The sequence below is a fragment of the Gobio gobio genome (assembly GCF_949357685.1).
Source record: "Gobio gobio genome assembly, chromosome: 1".
NCBI lineage: Eukaryota > Metazoa > Chordata > Actinopteri > Cypriniformes > Gobionidae > Gobio > Gobio gobio.
The window spans coordinates 10,451,577-10,478,927 of NC_137097.1; the positions used below are offsets into that span (position 1 = coordinate 10,451,577).

The 27,351-nt window shown below is 37.5% G+C and overlaps 1 protein-coding gene across 1 annotated transcript; it reads right to left on the reverse strand.

Annotated features, from left to right (window-relative positions):
- Positions 1 to 1,286: 1,286 nt before the first annotated feature.
- LOC307131105 (stonustoxin subunit alpha-like) lies at positions 1,287 to 15,367 on the reverse strand. Its single transcript, XM_079824581.1, has 9 exons — positions 15,247 to 15,367; positions 15,091 to 15,138; positions 11,568 to 11,680; positions 11,415 to 11,463; positions 10,941 to 11,011; positions 9,947 to 10,039; positions 8,083 to 9,786; positions 2,153 to 2,188; positions 1,287 to 1,971 (listed from the first exon to the last, which is right to left on the reverse strand). Exons 6-9 carry the CDS (start codon positions 9,981 to 9,983, stop codon positions 1,451 to 1,453), a joined length of 2,298 nt encoding a protein of 765 aa, XP_079680707.1. The 5' UTR covers positions 9,984 to 10,039; positions 10,941 to 11,011; positions 11,415 to 11,463; positions 11,568 to 11,680; positions 15,091 to 15,138; positions 15,247 to 15,367; the 3' UTR covers positions 1,287 to 1,450.
- Positions 15,368 to 27,351: the final 11,984 nt, after the last annotated feature.

Genomic DNA, 27,351 nt, shown 5'->3' on the forward strand with positions numbered 1-27,351 from the left:
AATGTTGAAGCAAAGAGTTTTGTTTGTCACATTCTCTGCTCCCTTTCTGTATAGCTTATTCCGGTTAATATAATCTATTCATCATGCTGGTAAGATCACACAAAGTCTCATTTTCTAATGCATAAAAAGCGTTAAAATAATTTGTAAATGTTTGAAAGATTGTGTCACGTCATATTCTGACTACACAGATAAAACAAAGACATTTTGTGTATCTATTAATCGACGAATCATTATTAGCCTACAATATCAATATCAAGTCTGACAATGAGTTTTTGAGAAACATTAAACCGTCTGTGTAAATAAACATTTAAGCTATTTCAGATGCAGCTTCTGTGATAAAATGTTATTGGTAGCAGTCTAGTATTCTGATTGATTCAAGTAATTGGTTAAATGTAAGTGTTTGGTAATCATTTAAAAATTGCACTTATAAATAAATAAAATGCTCTTGGGAATTGTTACATGTCTGTCTTGTCCTATCCTAGCCATGTGCTTGTTTGGTCTTACATCATGTCTCTAGTCTATGTCAACCCCGCCCATCTTGTTATCTGATTATTGGTTGATTTGCCCCGCCTGTTCTCCCTTGTGTCCTGCCGGATTTGTCACCCTTTATTATTTTCATTATGTGTTCAGTCCTGTGCGGGTACATCATCTTTGGTATGTCAATGTTACTTGTTGTAGGTGCTTGTTCCTGATTTGATGGGGGTTTTTTGTGTTTATTATTATTTTTCGTAAATAAAAACTTTTTTCATCCTGCATTTTGAGCCCTCGCCCCTGATCTGCATGCCGTCCGTAACAATCAATTGCAAGGAGCCCCTTAATGGAAAAGTTAATTCCTGACCCTGGCATGGGGGAACGTCTGGCATTTGCAGTTTGTATTGGTGTAAATTGCAGAAATAAAAAAACTAAATTCAAATAGGGATGTTATCTTGTTAATGATTGATGGGTTTCCCATGAGATAAATGGTAAATACTAGGAGGCACAGTGTTTTAAAATCTTCTTAGTTACCCCATTTTGTATTCCAAAAGTTTGTCTTGACCTTGTAAAGTTACGGTCAGTGGACACTTTTATTCACTTATTTATCATTTTTGCCTCCCACTGATGTCCCTCCCACCCTAGGTCCCCACTTGGGCGGTTTTAAAAAATCACAACGGTAGTTTTTTACTTGATTTAAAGCATGACCAACAGGGAACCTGAAAAATGTCCCCTCTTGGCTCGGCGGTCCCCTGTTGGTGAATGTTGCACGACACCAAGGTCCCCTGTTAGATAAGTAGACAAGAACACACACACTGATCTTACTGGGGATTTATTACACACACATGTTATTTCATTTACAGAAGTTAATCTGTAGTATTAATGTCATGAAGAGAGACTCTATAACACTCACGGTCACTGATTTATCATGAGCTCAAAGCATTATGGGTAGAATCTCTCTACAGTCTATCATGATTCATCAAATCAGTTTCGCTGTTGCACGATGCAGAAACCAAAACCCAGGATAGAGCGGCTCAGTGAAAGTGGTCTGGTCTCTGCGGATGAGGCTCATTTTGTCTCCATTGACGCTGTAGAAGGACAGAGTTCCTGCACTGGGATCCACATACACTCCTACTCTATTAGTTTCCCCTGCAGGGGTAACATACTGCTTATTATTGTGCCAGTATGAGTAACTGGGTTTTAAGCAGAGCAAACTCCAGGACTTATCATTTTTTCCAAACCGACAATCATCACTCCATCTCTTCCTGCAGATGCTCTTATATGACAATGATATACCCACACCTTCACCAATGGTCTCAACCTCCCAGTAAGAGCGTCCACGCACACTCTCTCTACACAACACCTGATAAAGTTGCTTAAATCTGTCAGGATGATCAGGATACGGCTGAGCTTTGAAAGCGACAGTAATCTCTCTGTTGTCCTCAGACAGTTTGAGGTCTTCAAATGCTGTGTTGTTATCCAGAGTCAGCCAAAGTGAATCTGACGGAGAGAAAACACATCAGAATGAGTTGTCGTTATTGTAGCTGAACTCTTCATGTTCAGTTTAATCATCATTCACATGATCAGCTCTAAAACTCTCCTGTCATGTTTTCTTTCCTCTTCTCCAGGAGGAACATGAACACACTCATGAGTTTCTCTGCTTGTGTTCTCAGTCACTTACATTGCAGGAAGTCGTCTCTGGTCACGGGATCAGGGACTGTGGAAATCAACAGACATGAAGAGTGTGATTATCATGACAAGAGGAAATGATCCCTGCATCCATTGTGATCAGTTCATGTCTACAGAAGCCAAATCAAATATGGTGATTGGGAAAATAAAGGTAGAAAGTTCAAAGGAGCTGGGAAAGAGAAATGCTGGTGGATGTAAATGAGTAATCACAGGAGGGCCAATAAATGTTGGAATGAAGAGAGATGTCAAAGGAGGGGTAATAATAGATGCTCAAAGATTGAAAACAACCAGTGTTGGGCAAGTTACTGAAAATTAGTAATTAGTTACAGTTACTTCTTTTAAAAGTAATTGCATTACTTTACCAATTAGTGAATATCAAAAGTTACTAGGGAAAGAAACTTTTATGTCTGCTTTTTAAATGTAAATATGAACAGTACTGATCAGTCAAACACAATAAACATCATTTATAGACCTATTTATTGTAATCAACAGGGCAAAAGGCCTTCAAATCAAGCAGTAGTGCAGGGTTTAGTGTCCAGCGTTCCCTCGGCTCAGCTGGGAGAGTATACTGGGAGAGTTATGGCCTTTTTACACCTGCTCACTTCATTCGTTTTCTCTGACCAGATATCTATCCGAATGTGAAAAGACCAGACCAGTAAATGCCTTCTGAAATTCTTTCGAGACAGATTTAAATCCGATCACTCAAACAACCAATTCGCAAGCCAACACGCAACCTGCCGCCAGTGAAGCTGAAAGTAAGTCTTATATGCTCAAAAACACAATCATCTTCATTAAAACTAATGAGACTAAATGATCTTAGCAGTGCTTAGTTCGCTCTCTCGTATTGCGGTCTTTGATCTTTTCACTGATACATAAAATGCAGCTCATATCTTTTGCTTTTCGTTGACGTGAACTCCGTTAAATGTGCATATAGCGAGAGAATTGAAGATCGGATTATATTCGTTTTGCGGAGAGTTGTAAGGAAAGACAACCTGCAGGTTTTTTTTTTTTTAGATTGTGCAGCCCGTTTCGTTTGCGAGCGCCTACGCCTAACCTCAACTTATAAAAAAATGCCTTTTTACTGAGGTGGTGGTGGTGGGGATAGTAGTTTAAACTAACATTGTGATGCTTGAAGTGTTTGATATCTATCGACTTTATAATAGGTAAGACGAGTCCAGTGTTGATTTGAGAGGCTAAAGCGTTGGGTTAACTCACTGTCGGCCATTTGGTCGTCACTTTGAAAAACAAAAACTTTAATTTAACAAACAAAAAATGCTCCAAACATTTTTCTAAATTAACTTAATAAAGAAATGAAAGAAAGAAACAAAAAAAGACAAAAAAGAAAGAAAGAAAGAAAGAAAGAAAGAAAGAAAGAAAGAAAGAAAGAAAGAAAGAAAGAAAGAAAGAAAGAAAAGCACAGGACAGGCTTGGGCCTAGATCTGAGCTTCTTGTCTGCAAGCGTTCATTTTTCACAAAAGAGAGTAACGAGTAACTCATTTACATTTCTGCATTTGGCAGACGCTTTTATCCAAAGTGACTTACTTATTACTTATTACAGGGACAATCCCCCTGGAGCAACAAAGTGCCTTGCTCAAGGACACACTGGTGGAGACCGCCAGGATCGAACCAGCAACCTTCTGCATATCAGCTCCATGGTTTAACCCACTGGACCACCATCTCACATTTAAATTTCAGTAATTGTAATTACGTTACTTGATTAAAAAAATATTTAGTTACTTCTGCGTTACCGCTAAAAATAGTGGAATTACAGTAACGCGTTACTTTGTAGCGCATTACTCCCAACACTGAAAACAATATTGATTGAATTTGAAGGATAAGATTTGCCAAAGAAGGTGTTCCTAGGTTTTTTGAGCTACCCAGTGAGAATGTATGTACCTAAACCTTTGAGGTGTTTTAACTGTCAAAGATTTGGTCATTCAGCAACAATTTGTAAAGAGCAGAGAAGATGTGCGAGGTGTGGCGGAGACCATGAGTATGGAAAGTTTGGTGCAGGAGTACAACCAAAACGTTGCAACTGTGGAGGAGATCATAATATGGAATATGGGGGATGCGAGGTGATGAAAAGAGAGAATAATATCCACAAAATAAAAGTTGAATGAAGGATCGCCTATGCAGGGTTGCAAAAGGTTGCAAAGGTTGCAAAAGAGCAGAACAGTAGTGCGACTGTGCATGAAGAAATGAAGGATGACAGTATTTATGCTGATAAAAAGGACTTTGTAACATTCATAGCAGGTAGGGTTGCCACCTTTGGTGTGGCAAAATAAGGGACACCCGTTCACAACCCCCCGGACCCCCCCCCCGGACCCCCCCCCCCCCCCCCCAAAAAAAAAAAACACGTCATGAAATTATTATTTCTACATTGACAACTTGACAGCTCAATAATAAACCATAAGAAAACATGAGATCAAGTATGTGAACTTGCAACAGAACACATTTTATATTATTTTACTTTTTTTTTTTAAATTTATTTCTAAAGAACTCTTTAGTAGCCTATTTGGTGCACTTTAAAGGGACAGTTCAGCCCAAAATTAAAATTCTGTCATAATTTACTCGCCCTCATGATGTTCCAGACCTGTATGAGTTTCTTTGTTCTGCTGAACACAAAAGAAGATATTTTGAAGAATGTTTGTAACCAGGCTTCTTTGGGGGCACCATTGACTTTCATAGTAATCTTCCTGTGTTCAACATAACAAAGAAATGTATACATGTTTGGAACAACTTGAGGGTGAGAAAATGATGACAGAATTTTCATTTTTGGGTGAACTGTCCCTTTAAGCAGTCATTCTGAACCAGTAATCACTTTTTTGAATTTCAAAAATGTAATTTTTTTTAATGAATTTACTTAAATTATGACTATATTATCATGTAATTATTTGTCCCATTTTTATCAAAAAAAATTTAAATGTCATAAACTTTATATGACAGGATTATTGGTTATGTATGATTATAGCGTAGCTAAATTATAAATTAATAATTACATTTATTAGGCTATAATCTATTAATTAACCTGCCTAAAAAATAATAATTCTGTCTGCCAAGCTCTGATAATGTATGGAATATTATATTAATATATTATCCATAAAAAAAAAAACTATAGGCTACCTTTAGAAGCACAGATGTGTCTGTCACCGCTGTTGCTTTAAGTCACTCAGTCTGAGACACTGAAATGCTTCTCACAAAGTGTGCAGTTCGCCTGAGGTTCATCATGAGTTACTGGACAGACCCATTGATACCTTTTTGATATTCAGTTCTATATCTGGAGATCCTCTTGCGTTTAACCGGTGGACGCACGCGACGCGAGCTCGACATGTTTTTAAAAAAACGCGCAAGTTCACAGGCACACACAGCACAGCGCATGTTCTCGAGACTCCGCCGCTATGACAACAAAGCCGCTAAAACGCAATCACGCACAAATGAGCTCCTGTACTACTTGTGAAATTGATTTGTTTATATTTGCTATCAGTATTCTCCACACTGCAAAATCCTTGTGTGTTTATTGAACTATGTGTGGACCTATGAAAAATACGGAACAAATCCCGTATTGGTTTGATACGGAACGCGTCATTTTGCTTGTAAATACGGGACGATTCCGTATTTTACGGGACGGGTGGCAACCCTAATAGCAGGGGTAATTAATAGTACAGCTGAAGTAAAATCAAAAAATGCTAAAAATACAGCTGGTAGTGAAAGCAGCAGTGGATCACCTAGGGTTGGTTGGACTGACATGGGAAGAAGTGAACCTCAGGAAAAAAAGGTTATGGAATGGTTCATTATTATTATGGTAATTATCTTGCAATGGAAAGCAAGGAGCCTAATGGCCTGATATAATTTGTATCCAGGAAACTTGTTTGAATTCCAATCTAGGGTTTTTTTAATCTGACATTTTTAGTTTTGTCGCGATCGGACTAGCGGTTTCGCAGATAGCAGCTTTTAAAGCGCTAATTTACAACGCTGCACAAACCATAGCCCAAAACCGAAACTTTTCAGGCTCTTTCAGGGCATCGTGTTGATGACCCATACAAATCCGTTCATGTGTTCATAAATTACAGCATTTTAGCACATAATTCAAAATGTAGTGAGGAAAATAAGTATTTGAACACCCTGCTATTTTGCATGTTCTCCCAATTAGAAATCATGGAGGGTCTGTAATTATCATCGTAGGTGCATGTCCACTGTGAGAGACATAATCTAAAAAACAAAATCCAGAAATCACAATGTATGATTTTTTTTACTATTTATTTGTATGATACAGCTGCAAATAAGTATTTGAACGCCTGAGAAAATCAATGTTAATATTTGGTACAGTAGCCTTTGTTTGCAGTTACAGAGGTCAAAGGTTTCCTGTAGTTGTTCAGCAGGTTTGCACTGCAGGAGGGATTTTGGCCCACTCCTCCACACAGATCTTCTCTAGATCAGTCAGGTTTCTGGCCTGTCGCTGAGAAACACAGAGTTTGAGCTCCTCCAAAGATTCTCTATTGGGTTTAGGTCTGGAGACTGGCTAGGCCACGCCAGAACCTTGATATGCTTCTTACAGAGCCACTCCTTGGCTTCGGGTCATTGTCATGTTGGAAGACCCAGCCTCGACCCATCTTCAATGCTCTAACTGAGGGAAGGAGGTTGTTCCCCAAAATCTGGCAATACATGGCCCCGGTCATCTTCTCCTTAATACAGTGCAGTCGCCCCGTCCCATGTGCAGAAAAACACCCCCAAAGCATGATGCTATGCTTCACAGTAGGGATGATGTTCTTGGGATGGTGCTCATCATTCTTCTTCCTCCGAACACATTTAGTGGAATTATGACCAAAAAGTTCTATTTTGGTCTCATCTGACCACATGACTTTCTCCCATGACTCCTCTGGATCATCCAAATGGTCATTGGCAAACTTAAGATGGTGTGCCTTGACATGTGCTGGTTTAAGCAGGGGAACCTTACGTGCCATGCATGATTTCAAACCATGACGTCTTAGTGTATTACCAACAGTAACCTTGGAAACGGTGGTCCCAGCTCTTTTCAGGTCATTGAGCAGCTCCTCCCGTGTAGTTCTGGGCTGATTTCTCACCTTTCTTAGGATCATTGAGACCCCACGAGGTGAGATCTTGCATGGAGCCCCAGTCCGAGGGAGATTGACAGTCATGTTTAGCCTCTTCCATTTTCTAATGATTGCTCCAACAGTGGAGCTTTTTTCACCAAGCTGCTTGGCAATTTTCCCGTAGTCCTTTCCAGCCTTGTGGAGGTGTACAATTTTGTCTCTAGTGTCTTTGGACAGCTCTTTGGTCTTGGCCATGTTAGTAGTTGGATTCTTACTGATTGTATGGGGTGGCCAGGTGTCTTTATGCAGCTAGCGACCTCAAACAGGGGCATCTAATTTAGGATAATAAATGGAGTGGAGGTGGACATTTTAAAGGCAGACTAACAGGTCTGAGGGTCAGAATTCTAGCTGATAGACAGGTGTTCAAATACTTATTTGCAGCTGTATCATACAAATAAATAGTTAAAAAATCATTTATTGTGATTTCTGGATTTTTTATTTTTAGATTATGTCTCTCACAGTGGACATGAACCTACGATGACAATTTCAGACCCTCCATGATTTCTAAGTAGGAGAACTTGCAAAATAGCAGAGTGTTCAAATACTTATTTTCCTCAATGTATATAGTTTACATTTATTGTCAATTTGGAAACGCTTTACAACCTGTTACATTAATATTGTGACCTATAATTATTATTAGCCACACCTGTTAGGAAATATGGTTGTCAATACAAACATTGAGTGAGTGAAGCAAATTATTGTTATTTTTTAAAGATGAAGATTAATGCAAATAAATGTTCATATGGCACAGTAGTACAGTAGCCTACATCTGACATCAAATACATAATATACTCTGTGTCTTGACACTCACCTGAAGACGGTATGGGGCCGATAGTGTCACTGGCTTCACTCACTCCCATTTTACTCACAATCCTGTAGCGGATCATGTACTGCCTTACAAACTTCAATCCAGTCAGATTAAAGTTTTCATCAGGTGTGTTTATGGCATGCCACTGTTCCTCGTTCAGCTGCTGGTACTCCACTCTATACTGCACAGTTTCTCCAGTCGGGGACTTCTGCAGTTTCAGGGACACACTGCTCTCCAGGACCTCCTTCACTTCTGGAGGGGGAGGCTTCGACACGGGCTGGAACTGAGTGTCTGTCAGCTTCCCTTTTTCATACAGACGGATGGAGGAGCCTGGACTGGATGGATCAGGGATGGCTGACATAACGAATCTGTATCTCTTTTCATTTTTATTAGCCTCTGAAAAACTTCTGAAAAGAGATAAGGTCTCTCTCATCTTTGAGATGACCGCAGTATCATTGAACCACTTTCTGTCAGATGCCATAGAAACCATGCTTTGTTTCCCATCTAGCTCTTTAAACTTGTCAGATTTCAGAAACTCCTTCAGGGCTGAAAGATACGGGTCTTCATACTTCAGAGATGTGAAGGTCAAGCACACCACAACATCAATATCAGGATCACGGAGGATGGAGTTGAGACGATCTGAGTCTTGAATTGGGATTCCCTCCAGCATCTTGGTGTGAGAACTCAAGAGGTTAAGTTCAGACTTTGCACCATCTAACCACTGGTTAAGCCTGTCAGCTATAAAAGGGGAAGTGATGTGGATCTTCAGGACGTCTCCCAATGACTTCTCCTCCATCTCTCCTCCTCGTATAGCAGGCAAGACCCTGGCCACTGCTTTCAGGAGCATTGTCTTGTAAATGCTAACTGAGCTCTGAAATGAATGCAGCCTCTCTTTGATATCACTGAAAGCATTCACCAGTGTTTTTTTGGAGAGGTCGTTGTATGTCCTCTCTACTTCTCCCAGCTCCTCCATTATATCATCAGTGTTGGAAACCAGACTTGTGCTGATTTCTCTCTCCAGCTGAGCAGCTTTTGAATCCAGTAGAGAAAGAGGATAGAGCCAGACTCTTATTGGAACAGCATTCTTTGGATTCTCCTTCAGGATAGTGGAGAGATTATTGTACACCTCTACAGCCTCCATGTAAGTGGTGGGGCTCTTCTCAAGGTGGACATCACCATGAAATCTGCAAGCAATGCTCTCAGCCTTTTGCTTATCACCATCTGTCATTTTTACAGCTCCTTTTCCAAGAATAGAAAATCCAGGGATCTTCTTGATCATGACATTCAGTTCTTCTTCAATCTCCTGCTTGTTTTCCTCTTCTGAAAATGTCCGATCAAACACCATGAAGGCCTGAGCTCCGTACAGTACAGCCGTGACCACATGAGTTGCAGTTTTCTGGTCAAACACCTGAGGGTAGGTGATCTGGCCCAGCTGAGTCATAGTGAGCTGATCGAATCTGGAGGTTTCACTGTTATGCATAGTTACTCTGGACTGTTGGTTTGAGGATTTGGTGTCATTCAGATACTTGGCAGATCCTCCCACCTCCACCAGCCCTCCTAAGAAGCTGGCTTTCAGGGAAGCACTTACATCCAGGAGACTGGCCTTACTAGAGAGAGAGTCGGAGCTACTGAACTTCACATCTGACATGAGCTGTGGACGGGTGTCCAAATCTTCCCTCAGTGACTTCTTATCCCACAGAGTAACTCCTGAAATGAGAAATGGCTTTAACAGTCACAGATGAGGACGCAATGCACTGTTGAAGAATCATGCAGGTTTTATCGTGTTGTTACACAAGCACTAGTGATGCAACATTTGGTGAAGAGGGGAAATAAACTATTATTTATTTATTTTAGGTTGGTAAAGCACCTGGAATGAAGGCATCCGTGCGGAGGTCATACAGCATCCCAGGAAACAGAGATCTTCCTAGAGCCGCCACTTCAATGGGCTTTGATGCCAAGGCTGCAGTAAATAACAAAGGTCTCATATATATATACTTATGATATTTAATGAATAATGTTTAACTCTTTTCCCACCAGAATTTTTTAAAAAGTTGTCAGCCACCATTGATCATTTACACAAATGTTTCTGGATGGATATTTTGTTGTATGAATATTTGAAAATGCAATTCATCAAAAGAAAGGACAGACCCTTTGCTAAAAAAGGTTATATTCTAGTTTCATGCATCCCTTTTTTATATACATTTTAATATGGGTTTAATAAGTTTAATTGAAAAAAAATCTATATTTTGAGCAAAAAAGCTGAGAAAAACATGTTTTTGTCAAAGACTACATCCAGAAGGGATTCAGAACGATGATCAAAACACAGATGGAGTAGATAAGTTTCACAGTCCTATAGCTCGTCCTGGGTCGACATTTCCTTCAGTAACATTTAGCGGTTTTGATTTATATGCTGTTTAATGTTGACAATCATGTTATTTTATATAATGCATATGATTACACATATGATGTTGCTTGTTTGCTGCTTCTTCTTCACCTGTGTTTTGATCAGGAGATGCTGTACTCTTTCAGAAGATGTGTAATAGCGCCCCCTACAGTATAACAGTGAAAACTGGGAAAGCTGGACATTTAGAGTTTATCAGCTGATCTTAAGATTAGTTGTGATTTAATATAGACTGTTGATTTTTCTTAGCATCTCTTATTTTCAAATATTCGTTCATCAAGGGACCCGATATCGCACAGAGACTACAAGCGTCTGGATTTCGCTCACGAACACAAAGCGGTTACTTCTGATATTAGTCAGAGGATTGCAGAGTGAATATTGTACCTTTTAAGTGTTTGCACCTGCTCACTCAACAAAAAGTGTAATTTTAGTAATATATAAAAGCTGTCATTTCTAATACCGTGATCGTCAGAAATCGGATTATCCCGCACTCTGTGCTTCAGGCTTCAGTAGTGAGGTCCTCGGTGTGATCTATCAGAACACAAGATTTGCAGAAATAAAGGACTCCACATTGATCCATACTAGAATAATGATTCCAGAATAATACAAGATGAATCAAGATTAACATTTATTTTGGCCAGACAGAAAAAGTAAATAATTAAACAAGTTTGATTTGGGCAGTGCTAGAACATACACTATTGCCAAAAGTTTTGGGACACCCCTCCAAATAATTGAATTCAGGTCAGAATTTGTGTGTTTTTTGGTACACATGCTTCAGACACCGGTTCTGCAGTAGGCATTCCCATAGCATCAATACCATGACGCAACGTCTCGCTCCCCTCTAAGGACAACAATTTGTCCTTCTAATGATTTTGAATCTGTCCCTGTGATATTGTTCATAGCATATTCACATTTTGTAACATTTCAATCTTACCTGGATATTTTGTGTTTCCTTTGGTATCAGGTTTGGGTGGTAGCACATCCTATTTTTGGAAAAATAGTTCATAAAATCAAAGATTTTTTATCTTTAATCTCATGAAATACATCTGTTTACACTTCCACATTTTGTCTGAGGGCGTGCACTTACCTGTGCATTCACCACAGCTAGGGTTGCCAACCATAAACATGTACAGCAGATCCAGCTCGGCTGCTTCAGGGGCATCATACGTGCCGCCATCTTGGAATCGTCAACAAGGAGACCTGTGTGAAGGTCAGTGAAGGTCAGTGATGGAGATGCATACCACAAACATTGCCTTGGTTAGTTTCATTGTCATATTCTGCTATGTTTTGAGTTCTCATTGGTTGTTGTTTCTGATTGTGCACACCTGTGCGGTTGATTATCATTCCATGTGTATTTAAGCACTCAGTTTTCCTCAGTTCAAGGTTCTGCGCTGTTAATGTTAATGTGTATTTATCCGTCTGGGGTCGACTAACGCGCTTATAGCCCGGCATGCTTTGGTAGATTTTTTCCACATAGCCACAAAATCAATTTAAAATCATGTCATTTTTGTCAATCAGGAACGAGTAATACAAGTGTCTACTTTTATTTGTGTACACTCACAATATCAACAAAGCATTGTGCTTTTGTAAAATAAAGAAAACAGAAAACAGAGTGTACTTTCTGCCATGACTGAGAAACTTTTAAGTTGGCTATTATTAAACCACTTATTAAAAAAACGCAACTTGATCTTACAGAATTAGTCAATTATAGACCAATCTCAAATCTACCCTTTCTGTCAAAAATACTAGAAAAGGCAGTGTCTTCACAATTATGCTCCTTTTTAGAAAGAAATGGTATCTGTGAGGATTTCCAGTCAGGGTTTAGACCATTTCATAGCACTGAGACTGCTCTCATCTGAGTTACACATGATTTACTCTTATCATCCGATCGTGGCTGTATCTCTCTATTAGTGTTAATCGATCTTAGCGCTGCATTTGATACCATCGACCACAACATTCTTTTGAATAGACTCGAAAATTATGTAGGCATTAGTGGAATTGCTTTATCATGGTTTAAATCATACCTATGTGACCGTTATCAGTTTGTAGCAGTAAATGAAGAGATGTCACACCGATCACATGTTCAGTATGGAGTACCACAAGGCTCAGTGCTAGGACCGCTACTCTTCACCCTGTACATGCTACCACTGGGAGATATCATTAGGAAGTATGGCGTTAGTTTTCATTGTTATGCTGACGATACTCAGCTCTATATTTCTTCACGCCCTGAAGAAACTTACCAATTCACAAGATTAACGGAATGCATAGCTGATATAAAACATTGGGTGACCGGTAATGTCCTGCAACTCAATTCAGAAAAAAATGAATTTTTAATTATTGGACAAAAAAGGGGAAGATGATGGCATAGTCTCAAACCTATTTCATGGTTTGCGTTCTCCGGCCACCAAATGCTGTTGCCGTGCGGATGGGGTCCGGAACACATTGGGGTTTTCTATAGCCGGTCCATAAGCATTTCATTAAAAGGATTAGGGAACTGGTAACACTACATTTTCTACAAACCAAGTCAAAATGATCATTTTGTCATAATGACACAGCTGTTCCGTGCTCTGGCATGGTTAGCGCTCACACTGCATGTGAACCTAGTGTGAGTACACCCCAAGTCAAACGCTGTTTACAAAAAAGGCAGTTGAAAGGTAAACCAACGATGTCGGACGATTTTGAACTTCGAGGAGGAGATGAGATGGAGTTTTTCGCCCTGCCCTACCTTATTGCTTATAAAACATAAACTTAAAAAAAAAAATGTTTTTTAAATGACTGATGGTTTGGCTAGATAAGACCCGTATTCATCGTCTGGTATTGTTTAAAGCCCTTTGAAGCTGCACTGAAACTGTCATTTGACCCGTTTGACCCATTGAAGTCCATTATATGGAGAACAATCCTGGGCTTTTGGATTTTGACTTGAAATACTTTATCGCATTTTGGGTTGAAGGAGGAATTTGATATCAAACCATTTTTGTAGAATTGAGCATATTTCTTCATCTGTTCTCAGTGCCTTTGTGTAATTGTAGATTTATTTTGTCATTTATCTGGGACTCTATTGTATTTTCACTTTTTTTTTTTTTTAAATTATGATTTTATTTTATTTTTTCTAATTATTAATATTATTTTATTTATCTCTCTTTCCATTTTTATATGATATATTTTTTTCTTTTTCATATTATTTTTTGTTTCTTTTTATTTATTTTCAAATTATCATTATTTAATTTATTTATTTCCTTTCTTTTTAAAAATGTATTATTTATTTATTATTTCTTAAAATTATTATTTTATATTTATTTATTTCTCTTTTATATATTATTATTACTATTGTATTTATTTATTGTATTTTGTTTTGTTTTCCTTTCTCTTTTTATTTTTTTATTATTAATATTTTTTATTTTTCAAATTATTATTATTATTATTTTTATTATTATTATTATTATTATTATTAATAATACATTTTTCTTTCTTTCTGTTTTTATATTATATATGTTTTTTCTTATTCTTATTCTTATTATTATTATTATTATTATTATTATTATTATTATTATTATCTTTTTCTTTCTCTTTATTTATTTATTTATTTATTTTCCTTTCTCCTTTTTTTATTTATTTTTAATTATTATTATTTTTATTTATATTATTATTAATATTATTTTATTTATTTATTTTCTTATTTTTCTTTCCCTTTTTATTTATTTTATTTGTTTATTTAAATTAATATATATATATATATAATTATTATATAAAATGTATATTATTTATACATTTTTCTTTTTTCAAATTATTATTATTGTATTATTATTATTATTATTATTATTATTATTATTATTATTATTATTATTATTATTATTATTATTTTCTTTCTTTTTTATTTATTTATTTTTTAAAATCTTTTTTATATTATATATTTTTCTTTTTTCATATTATTATTATTATTGTTATTATTATTGTTTAATTTATGTATTGTGTATATTTTCTTATGCCTTTTTCTTTTATTTATGTATTATTTTATTTATTTATTTTCTTTGGCCAGAAATGTGAACGGCTAAACGGGCTCTAAGTTCGTGCCTGACCAAGACCTGTTGGTCGAAGCGCTGCAACACATTGGAGCAGTTAAATCAGTGTGCGGACATCACATTTGTTTTTGCTTCAATAACACCAACAAGTCCAAACCCATATGTACAGGTCAAATATATAGTCAGCTTGTTCCCCATGATTCCACAATTGTTTGATTAACATTGAGACAGACAGTCTGCATATTCAGACCCGCTGTAACGCTCAGATATAATGCTACACATCAGATATTTGTCTCTCCCAAAGGGTTAGGAAGGTTTACCTCTCAGAAAACACACACATACAGAGACTTGAATTACTATCTGGAGCATTGGGATTCAGGGTTTAATGAATTAATTTTGTGAAAACCTCAAATTCAACCAAAATGGACATTTTCCCACTTGTTTTGCCAGTAGCTCATACTTAGCATTACAGCTCATTCTGCCAGCACAGGACACACACACACACACACACACACACACACACACACACACACACACACACACACACACACACACTAATATTAAATAAAATATATAATAGTTAAATATAACCTTGCACGTTCTAGTCTCTCCAGGTTCTTCACTTCTTACGTCTATCCTCTGAAAAACAGAACTTTTCCTTTCAGTGAACATGATTTGCTGTGAAGCTTTGCTCAACCTTCACTCCAACACAATAACACTGACACTGAACCTAAAGTCACATCTTACCTGGAGTCTCTGTTCTTGATATGGTGAGTCTGAAGCGGATCAGAAATCTGTCGTGATGTTTATAGTCCTGCTTCTGAAGAAATGCCTCATGAAAACATGCGATGTCAGGAAATATTGGAGTGGACGGGTCAATGCCCCTTGGACCTTGAAATGCTTTCTGGCAGTACACGCACGTCGAACATGACCGACTGAAAGGGAACTGTATAAAAGGTCAACCACAGTATAGATTCACACTGAATAGATACCATTAGAAACAGTATGGATTTATGTTATGTAAGTTAGGCCATTTTCTAATGTGGCAACTGTAGCCTGTGTTACTGTAATTAATGTGATGTGAAACATGTATCTTGCATTGTTTGCTATTAAATGAGTGCTAAAAGTACTACATTGACAGATCACACTGTTGTGTTTCAGTGATTAAAGCAAATGTTCTCATCATATATTACAATAACCTTCATGTAGAATGAAAATAAAGCATGAGATCAGGCTGTGAAAGAAGGACCAGCTGTGCTACAAGTGTGATCAGTTTGGATTTTTGTAGTAAGAGTTTTAAAAATGTACACCTAACTTGTGAAAATATTACCAAAGCAAATATAAAACCTGTAACGTCTGCCTCCTTCCCCTTCCATCCCCTGTCTGAGGTCAGGTGGGGCTCTGACAGCTTTAACATCTGCCCTGAAGCCGGACCTATGATGTTTCTGACCGGATGCTTTTTAGAGCTTAGATCGGGCCCAAAACATATCAAGTCCGACCCTACCCGAGCCTGTGCACGACACATTAACTATAGACTACACGCACAACCTTGAGGCGGATGGGCTACAACAGCAAAAGACCCCACCGGGTACCACTCATCTCCACTAAAAAAAAGAGGCTACAATTTGCACCAGCTCACCAAAATTGGACAGTTGAAGACTGGAAAAATGTTGCCTGGTCTGATGAGTCTGGATTTCTGTTGAGCCATTCAGATGGAGTCAGAATTTGGTGTAAACAGAATGAGAACATGGATCCATCATGCCTTGTTACCACTGTGCAGGCTGGTGGTGGTGGTGTAATGGTGTGGGGGATGTTTTCTTGGCACACTTTAGGCCCCTTAGTGCCAATTGGGCATGGTTTAAATGCCACGGCCTACCTGAGCATTGTTTCTGACCATGTCCATCCCTTTATGACCACCATGTGCCCATCCTCTGATGGCTACTTCCAGCAGGATAATGCACCGTCACAAAGCTCCAATCATTTCAAATTGGTTTCTTGAACATGGCAATGAGTTCACTGTACTAAAATGGCCCCCACAGTCCCCAGATCTCAACCCAATAGAGCATCTTTGGGATGTGGTGGAACGGGAGCTTCATGCCCTGGATGTGCATCCCACAAATCTCCATCAACTGCAAGATGCTATCCTATCAATATGGGCCAACATTTCTAAAGAATGCTTTCAGCTCCTTGTTGAATCAATGCCACGTAGAATTAAGGCAGTTCTGAAGGTCAAAGGGGGTCAAACACAGTATTAGTGTGTGTTCCTAATAATCCTTTAGGTGAGTGTATGTAATTTTAGTGAAACTGGTGCTTTGCCGTGCCAAGAGACATTTCCAAACATTTCACCTGCTTATACTTCGGCTTTTGCCGCAGAGATGTTTTATGTCCGATAAATGTGTTGTATTTATGATAATCCGCATATTCCCGTGTATGGTTCATCCTCTATCTCCTCTGTGGCCGAGGTTGTTTTTCTGTCAATGCTTTGCTCGTTTTCTGTTGACTTTCACTCTGTCTCAACACATGTTTGCAGTGCTAAGTTCACAAGGAATGATTTAGGAGAGTGGCCCTCGAGGACCAGAGTTGAAGAACCCAGCACACACAGTCATGGACTATTTGCACTGAGCCTCGTGACATTATTGTGATGCTGCTCAAAGACATTGAGGGACCAGAGACTTCCATGTTTCAATGAGCCATGTGTATAAAGTTTAACCCTCAACAAATAGTGAGCAACAAATCAGCAGACAGTCAGCAAGCACATAACATACACAGCCATTCAGTTGCAAGGGAAACATTAAATAGTTCAGACGTTCACACTCAACGCATTTTTGGCTCCCAAGAGCTCAGTCTTTGGAGTAGTGAGTGCAAGATGAACCGGTACTGAAGTGCAATGAAGCCGCATCAGCCTGCACTCGCGACGTGTGATTGACAGATCCAAACATTATAAAGAGTGTGTTCTTTGAATATAAATGTTTATTAATAGTTTATTAATCATTTACTTACACTTTCTAAATTATCTGATTAACCACTGACAACTTTTGTTATGCGCGTCTAACCACGCACTTACGGTATGTTCAGAGAGACCATGAGTATTACTGCATTCATTTTCAAGTCATTTTCCTGTATAGTTTTTGAGAAATGTAAAGGCAAACTCAGCCCAAAATTCAAAGTGCATTTAATCACTTGCACCATGTCCCATATTCAAACACTCTTACAAATCTTTCCTTTGTAGGTTTGCTCATTCTGTCACTATATTACCCTTTTAACCCTGACTATTACTGTATACTCACTGGCAATTTTACTGTATATTTTTGAGAGAAAAAATAAAGGCAAAATCAAAAGTGCATTCTTCCACCGCATTTATTAATTGAAAAAAAAAAAAAAATCAAATAATTTGCACAATTTTGCATGGTTATAAAGTCTTGATTTCCTATTTGTACGAACCAAAATAAATGCAAGGTTAAAATACAGAAGTGACACGTTTAAATTAAATTCAAATAATTTAAAATATAAAAATAAAAATAAAATAATAAAGCTTTCTAATTTCACTCTTTTTTTGTTCCACCAAGTTGGGGTTTCATCAGTGCCAGACCTCATGATTTCCAATTACACTTCTTGGAATATCTACACATGTAGGATGATCCCACATTAGACATTTGGAGCACTGGACCATGAGCTCATTGTAATTGTCTGTTCTGCAAACACAGTAAACCGGTACTGCAGTTTTGGTCATGTTTGCCTCAGCTTCACTCTCTCGAGTCTTCATGCCAAGTGTGATGCTGTTTTTTGTTAATGAGGCATACAGCTGTGCCCTTAGCCTGCCTTCGTTAAATATGCACAGCTCTGGCGGATGACCCTTGCAAAGAGCATATGCAAATCCACAGCCCCACCAGAAGCCTTCGCTCAGCAAAGGAACGACGGCTTGTGGTCCCATCACAGAGGGGGAAAAAATCCCTTTCCAGAACATTCTCATTCAACGTTCCCAGCTGGTGGAACGATCTTCCCAACGGCATCCGAAACGCAGAATCATTGACATCATTCATGACCTATCGCTTCATGTACCCCCAAGTTGTAAGTCGCTTTGGATAAAAGCGTCTGCTAAATGCATAAATGTAAATGCAAATGCTATCGAAAACAAGCATGATTGCTCAGATTCGATTGCTGCTGCACATCAAAATGGTCTGAGTGTGGCCTTACCAGCCAGGACAGTGTGTGCAGGGTTTTTGGGTCCAGAGGGGCACTTTTACTGTCATACACAGAGAGCTGATTTTCATTGCAAAATAAATGACCAACTGTGATCCAGTGGTTTTGCCGAATGTGCAATATCTGTACAAACTTTTTTTGAGGCGTTCTCACAATCCCTCCATTAGAAATAGCACTAAAGGGCAAAAGTGACCTATCAATGTCCATGTTTGCCATGATGTAGCTGGCCAGGTCAATGAAATCACAGGTCAACCAGTAATCCTGGTGAAGGATCTGTTGCAGCATGGTTATTTTTGGTGGCCTGGATAGTCTTTTAGGAGGATTTATCTCTGATGGACTTGAGTCGTTCCAAGTCCATTTGATTTTTGATCTTCTTCTCCTGATATGTTGCACTGGATTAAATGTTGCACAGACCCTTCACTAGTGGAGAAACATAAACTCCTTTACGCTGCTGACTCTTCTGGAAGAGATGGTATATGCACATACATTTTTTTAATTAAATGTATACTCCAGCACCATGGGTTTATAATTAAGGGACATTAAATTGACAATGTTTTTGTAAAAGGTACAAATACAAAATAAATATTTCCTTACTTTCTTTCTTGATCTTACGGTGTCTTCATATTCACGGAGCTGTGCATCATGCATCCTTTGATATATCTGCACAAAGTCATCCAGTCGTGTGAGTCTAATTCTCTGGAACATCCTTTTTTTGAGGTCCTATTGACTTTTTTCCATAATTCCCTGTGTTCGATTGTCCTGCGTAAAGTTCTGAATCACTGAAAGACATTAATGCACAAATTTGCTACTAAAATGAAAAGGTTTTTACCTGTTTATTGGACTGAGTCAGTTTGAAAAGCTTGCAAGAAGTACGTGACAGATGCTGTTGTGTGGTCACAAGTAAGGTAGGTTGCAACTGGAAGAGGAGATGCTCCCTTAGAAGGGTTATACACAACTAATTCATAAACATAGTATGGTTGACCTGTGGAGTTTCCTTTTTGAATTATACTTCAAATTGCATCCAGATAGACAATGTCCTCCTTGCACCTTTTGCAAAAAACTGACAGCGGTTTCTTCGACCACAGCATTATGCCTTTTGGGTGCATCAAGACCCCCTGCAGAACTTCATTGTCTGATCCCTTCTTTTCATTAATTAGTATTTGGAGACTTAGAAGATCATTTGGAGGAGCTCTTTTCAGTTGTCTTTGGGTCCATGCAATGTTTTTCAGAACCTCTTTTGTTGGCGCTTCATCTCTGCACCCGGACTGCATCACCATCTCTGGGAGTTTTTGCATGGAATCCAAATAGATGCTTCTGGGTAGTTTGGTTACCAGAGTTTCTTCCAACGAGGAGCGTGAATCTGCACGCACTGGCCTTGTTTTCAGTTCAGTGGTACTGTGGCACACATCTCCTCCTGTGAATAGCACAGCTGCCTTCAGGGTGACTTCCACAGTAACATTAATAGGGCAATCTTCAAACCGGCCGGCAGTAGCCATTACACTTGAATAGGGTTGTATTTTTTAGTGAGTGCATGGTTTTCACACTGTGGCGTTTGAAACCAAAACTGCAGTATGGGTGAATTGGCCTTATTCCCCTGGCAATCACATTTGTCCACTGTAATCCTTTCCTTTTTGATGGTTCCTCAGGTCTTGCCATTCTTTTTTGCCAATAAAAAAAAGCATGGCTCTTGTGGCAAACTACATTTAAAGAATGCATCTTCTGCTTCACTGCTATCTGTAGAAAGGTAAGTTGATTCAGCCAAGTCGGATTCCTTGTCATTATCCTGAAACACACAAAAAAAAAAACTATTACAATGATATATTTGATTGAAATGCAGACTTTTATTATTAAACAAATGAATTGTATTTTTTTAATTACATTTATTTTCTCTTTAATAATGAAGCTAATTTCACATTTCTCAAAGAGACCACACCTTTTGAGGCAAAGTTTTTAAATGACATCAAATAGTGCTATTTCTTGAGGGTTTTTTTCTGACTGTTATTTACCCTTTGAATATTTTTTTTGTAAATTGTCAAGTAATCTCTCTTCTTGCATTTCCAAACTATTTTCTGGATGTGATAGCATATTGAAAAGGTTAAAAAAGGACCTTTCTTTTTACATTCAGCCAGTATGGCTTTCCTTAAATATATTACTGAAGCAGAAATCAAACTGTTGTAAAAATGTATATGTAATTTTACCTTTTCACCTGAAGATTCGGATTCTTTTTCAGCAGGACTGTCTATCTTTATATATGCTGTCAAAACCTCCCAGGTGCCCTGAAAATAGATATTATCAGCAACATAAAGTAAACCCTTAATAATTTAACCTTTTGAGTGAACTGACAGACAAATTACCAAGGAGGAATCGTGCTCTCCACAAGGCCTCTCCTCAACATCATCATCATATCTCCCTTGTAAGCCACTCTTAATCCCTGAAGTTTCCTGAAAACAGTTAAAAATAACTTCATGGTAACTTCTCAACATTATCATGAGTAACATATTTTACATTTTAGAAGGTATATTCATAAACACTTTAAAGAACATTAAATAGTTTAGAAACTCTTTAACTCTTAACTTTGTCATTATTAATGAAGCAGAAACTGAGCTGTTTTGTAAAAATATATACCTTTTCACCTGAAGATTCGGATTCTTTTTCAGCACAAGGACTGTCTTTCTTTAAAGCTGCTTTCAAAATCTCCCAGGAGCCCTGAAAATAGACATTATCAGCAACATAAAGTAAACCCTTAATAATAATCAAATGGAATTCGGAAGCCTTTTTTCCCCTTTCTTTTACAGAAGAGAAAATACCTTCCAAAGATGTTGAGTGGCTTTGCGAATCTTTAACCGATTAGCTGATATATTGGGCACTTCCAATCTCCCCATAAATCAGCTTTGTTGTAAACACTGTAGTCTCTTATATTGGCCCCAGGTTTAGCACATTTCCCAATGCTTTGTAATATTTGGTCCAGACTTCTGGAAATTCTCCTTGACTTTAAAATGAAAACAAATCGAACAAAGGTTTTAGGCAACCCACAAATCTATAATACATGTTATTCGTGTATCACTTCAAAACCTTGTCAGTGAAGTCTAATACTTGCCTTTCCAAAGGTGGTGAAGGTACAGATTCTGAAATGAACACATACTGTATTTATAAGGTGAATTTTTTAATGCAATCAATGGTGCATGCCTATATGCCATGGCTCATTTATAGATTTACACATTTAAATGAACCCTATAGTCCTCTGTTCATATTTGGCCCTCCTTAAAGGGATATAGTTCACCCAAAAATGAAAATTCTGCCATCATTTCCTCACCCTCATGTTGTTCCAAACCTGTGTGAGTTTCTTTGTTCTGCTGAACACAAGAGAAGATATTTAGAAGAGTGTTCGTAACAAAGCAGAGAGAGCAACAACTACCAAAGTATTTCCCCCTACTATGGTAGTCAATGGTTGCCCTCTCTGCTAGGTTACAAACATTCTTCAAAATATCTTCTTTTGTGTTCAGCGGAAACAAAGAAACTCACACAGGTTTGGAACAACATGAGGGTGAGTAAATGATGGCAGAAACATAAAACATCATCATAAAAATACAGGAATGAATTCATAAATAAATAGTGGAATTTCAAAATGTATAAAGTACAATGTAAAAAGAGCAATAAATAAGTGGATTTACAAACAGAATTACAAATACAAGTATTAATCAGGAATTTAAAAGGGCAATTGGATCCCAGTTGCCTTTCTATTTGCCCGCTGCTTTTCCTGTTAGCTATTCGATTTGCCTCGTCATTTAGATGAGTCTTTTAGCCTCTCTATTTAGCATTTCCATGTACTTTGGTAAAACGAGGTCAAACAATGACCATTAGTTAGTGAAATAGACATAGCAAGTTCTATTTGGAGTTTGTGGATTGATGTTTTAATATTTCATTTATCAATTGTTTTCATGATAGCTATTTTTATTGCCAATCAAACAATCAAATAATGAATTCCTTTGTTCATTTTGTCTATTTCAAAAATAAAATAATTTGCATTTTATTGTAAAAAATGTTAAGTTCTTAAGTAATTAAATGCTTTCTGTGTGTGTGCTCTCACGTATTAAATTAGTAATGCATGGCTAATTGCATGATTACCTGTGCCTTTGATTACTCATCCTTTTTGATGAATTTGTGCATATTTAATAAGCTAATAATTTACTTTACCTTAGAGAACATGGTTCCTCTCTACATGGACTTAAAATAACTCTGAATCAGTGTTAAAGTTAATGAGTTTATTAAGTGATGATGGAGCATTAATGACTCGTTAATAACAACTGATGTTAACAAGTCTAATGTTAAATCTCTGACGATCTCAGCAGAGGAGGATTAAACAACTCCACAAACAGCATTACCAGCTTTTACACAGCTTTGCTGTGATAGTTTCAGCCATCTCTTTTGTTAACCCTCTATGGTACGGTGTTGCCTCCAGGCAACCTAGTCTATTTTAGTTTATTTTTAATAAAATGAAACAGCAATTTATTGTTCAAACCTATCTCATGGAAGAAGAACTCAAAAACGAATCAATGAAAGTGCAAAAAATTGGTCACATGACCCACCAGGGTCCATTTTGTGTCCTGTTTCAGCACCTGTGCACAGGTCACATGGCTCCATATTTTCTCCAATGAAAAGTGCATTTTTCACTAGTTTCCGTCCAGTTAATCACCCACAAAAAATATGAGTCACATTCACTGGTAAGTAAAGAAGTATTTTCAAGAACTTTACATTATATATCATCAAATGTTTTAGAGTAAATTACAAAAAACTGTGTGTTGCCTCAAGGCAACATTGTACCATAATGGAATCGCATAAGGCCATACCAGACACACTAGGGTGGATACAAATATAGTATATTTGTAAGGAAAAGAGCTAGAATTCTCGAAATGTATTTGCATTTTTGCATGATTTTGTAATGCACTTGTAAGATTAGTAATTCACATACTATAACTGCACATCCAAACTCAGAGATCTTCTCATTTACATCATCTGTGGGGAGCAGCTCCTTAAATGCGTCTGGATATGTGACTGCTAGCTCAGCAATTATAGCTGTTCTTGCAATTGTGTTGCGGTCAACATTAATCTTGGTGAAGGCCTTTTTCATGGATCCAGACTTGGTGAATCTCTTGAGGGCATTCTTGTAGCGGCGGATGATTCCATCTGTTGTGGTCACTGAAAAAAACAAAAAACAACACAAACAAATAAATGAACTAGGGCTTTCCAAACTATTAATTGAGATTATTAAGTTGGCTTGAGAAAGCCAACTTACTGAAATCCTAATAAACGTATTATTATTAAGTTGGCTTGAGAAATCATCATACAAGTGCATCTGTTTTGTAGTTGTCTAATAAGGTCTATTTTGATGAATGCGAGTTTAAACAGATCTTAAAGGCATAGATGTAAGAACGGTCAATAGTGTCTTGCTGATGTAATCATTTTATGCGAGTTAAACAGTTGTATTTCATAAGCAGTTATTATGTGGCGATGTTGAGCAATATCGTTTGGTTCTAGCTACTGTTTTTAACTTCTAGTGAGAGAGACAAATATTATTTCACATAGCATTACCGTCGCAGTATGTGTATCATTACTGTGATTCAAAATTCCTTTATCATGGTTGAAGACTCTAGCTAGCCTGGGAAAACCCAGACAACTTCCGGCAAATTTAGATTTACTCTGCAAGTAGTCTGGCCCATTCAAGCCCCTTTCTAATGCCTCAAAATCCAGGCACCAATCAGAAACGTTGGGGTGGGCTTTATACGATGACGACAGCGCAGCGACGTTGAAGCAGATTTTGGATATTACAAAGATAGATGCCGCCGTGGAACATCACTCGTTCGAATCTGTTTTAAGCGATTTAAACTTTTCCTTTTCGTTAATGGGTCTTAGCGAGAGCCCTCTGGTAGTGTTAATGTTTCACAAAATATAGTATTTAATAGTAATAGTATGGAATATGACTTTCCAGTAGATGCAAGTGCCCTGGGGGCTCCCTTCATTTGTGAAAGCAGGAATTGTTGTCCACATCCACATCTTGTTGTAGGCTCTCATTCGCAATCGCATCATCCACGTCTTCTTTACCTTCCTCGGCCTCCATTCCCCCACCATGTGCTCTTTTACTGAAACGAGTTTCCATCTAAATAAAGTTGCGCAAAGCAAAGAACATAAACACCATGTCATGTCAGCTACATTTGTAAACTAACAGTTCTGTACAACTGATGATGCCAATGTTTCTAAATAAAACACAAATTTTACATGTTTAGCTTACCTCAAATATTGAATTTTGTGGGTTCTTCGTTTCTTGGATGGCCCTGTATGTTGTCCGTGTGGTCTGTTTTGCGACAATTATATGCGCGGGACAGTCAGGTAACGTTACGCACGTCACGCACATCCAGTAGGCGCCAATATGTAAAGTGGCACGATATTTGAATGTGGTACAGGACAGAGACTGATTGGGTTGTTGGCTTAGAAAGCAGTTACAGATATAGGGATGGGCGATACCACTTATTTTGTTTTCGATACGATACCGATACTTTCAAGGCCAGTATCAACGATATCGATACCGATACGATACTTCTAAACTGAACTTTTTAATTATTAAATGTATTAAATTATTAGTAAAATGGGTAAAGAGACCCACTTAACATCATATTTGAAAAGTATTTTAACATTCAATATGCCTTAATTGCAACTTATTAGATCATATTTTTGTTTACACATTATTAAAATATGTTTACTTGTAGTGGTAACCATGGACATTTACAAATACTAGTTGAACTACGGTCACTGTAGTAAAAAATTATAATTTAACAACATTTTTATTAAAATTAGTTGCAAAATAGAACATGATCAATATCAACTTTTAACGTTAAATTTTAAGAGTGTAATTGCACTATGTAGGTTAAAATTTCTATTTTCTATTTGTTTATTGGGAAATAACTCAAACATCTTCTGGTGAGCATTGTTCTGGGCTCCCCATCTCTAGTTACAGATGACCCGGTTATTGCAAGAACTCCTAAAAAATATTAGAAATATTAGTTTTGATAAAACGAAAAAAAGAAGAATAGTCCGATGGATGCATCCTGAAACGTAGGATGCAGTGTCCAAAATGCAATCGAAGCATGAGCCTGCAAAAATGCGATCGCAACGATGGTAAGTAAATACATTAACAATTTAATTCAATGAATTGCTAATTGCGATCTTATTTGAAATGAGACAAATACCCTATAGGACATACATGGGCCTACACACACACACACACACACACACACACACACACACACACACACACACACACACACACACACACACACACACACATACGTAACTTAGCCTATATCTACGTTTTGGACAGTCATAACAATATGTTTTATCCAGGTTGCTCTGTATAGTAATTTATGATATTTGATTTTTTCATGTGTTATACTTTTCAGCATTTTGCCTTTTTTTCTGCAGGGTCTGTAAGCGTCACAAAAGTTTCCCACTTTCTGTGCGCAGTGGCTCAATATTCACCAATTCTCACACTCCATTGGTGAAATGGCTTGAGTTTATGTACAGGTATAATAATTATTTATTTGTTTATTTGACATGTAAAGTGCACAACAATAATAAATACTGTAAATGTGTCAAAATCAGCCAACAAGAATATTTTTCATCTGTATTCCCTGGAGAGAATGACACAAAATCACACCAAAAAAAATTAATACCGCATAATAAGAAGATCATATCATAAAATTACAGAGAAGCAATTACAAATGCGCAATACGCATTTCATTATAAACCATGTAAAACATACACTGTTAAACCTTGCTGTAAAAAAATGGCCAAATTCTGACAGAAACAATGTATTCTGGGTAATATTTGTCATTTTCGAGAAAATAGCGTACAGGAATATACTGTGAGTTAGCAGCGCTCAAAGTCGACACTCAGAGGCTGTGATCCAAATCATACCCTTGCCATCATTCACTATTCCCTACACTAGTTCACTAATATAGTCCACTTGACAGAGTTAATGAAAAGAAGTGATTTAAAGGGATAATTCACCCAAAAATGAAAATTCTGTCATAATTTACTGACTACCATAGTATTTTTCCCCCTACTATGGTAGTCAATGGTTGCTCTATCTGCTTGGCTTCCAGCATTCTTCTAAATATCTTCTTTTGTGTTCAGCAGAACAAAGAAACTCATACAGGTTTGGAACAACTTGAGGGTGAGGAAATGATGACAGAAGTTTCATTTTTCGGTGAGCTATCCCTTAAATTCAGACACTGATGAACACCTGACAAGCAGAATCACTGAAGAATCACTGCCGATGTGGCAACACTTGAAAAAAAAAACATGAACTGAAAAATATTAATGACACTGTCACAACATAATTTGACAGAGTTTTGACACTTAATGACATGTTAGTGACAAATTCAACTTTTACCACTGAAAAAGTGGTCTTAAAAAAATGTATGACATTATAATGTCATGTCAAAACCAACCACATGACAGTTAAATGAAATGTTAACCCATAAAGCCAAAACTTCTTAAGTTTGATGATTAATCTGCTATGTCATGTTTATGACAGATTTATGACAGGTTATGTTGTCTTGGTAATGTCAAGTTGTCATGACAAAGACACAGACAGGT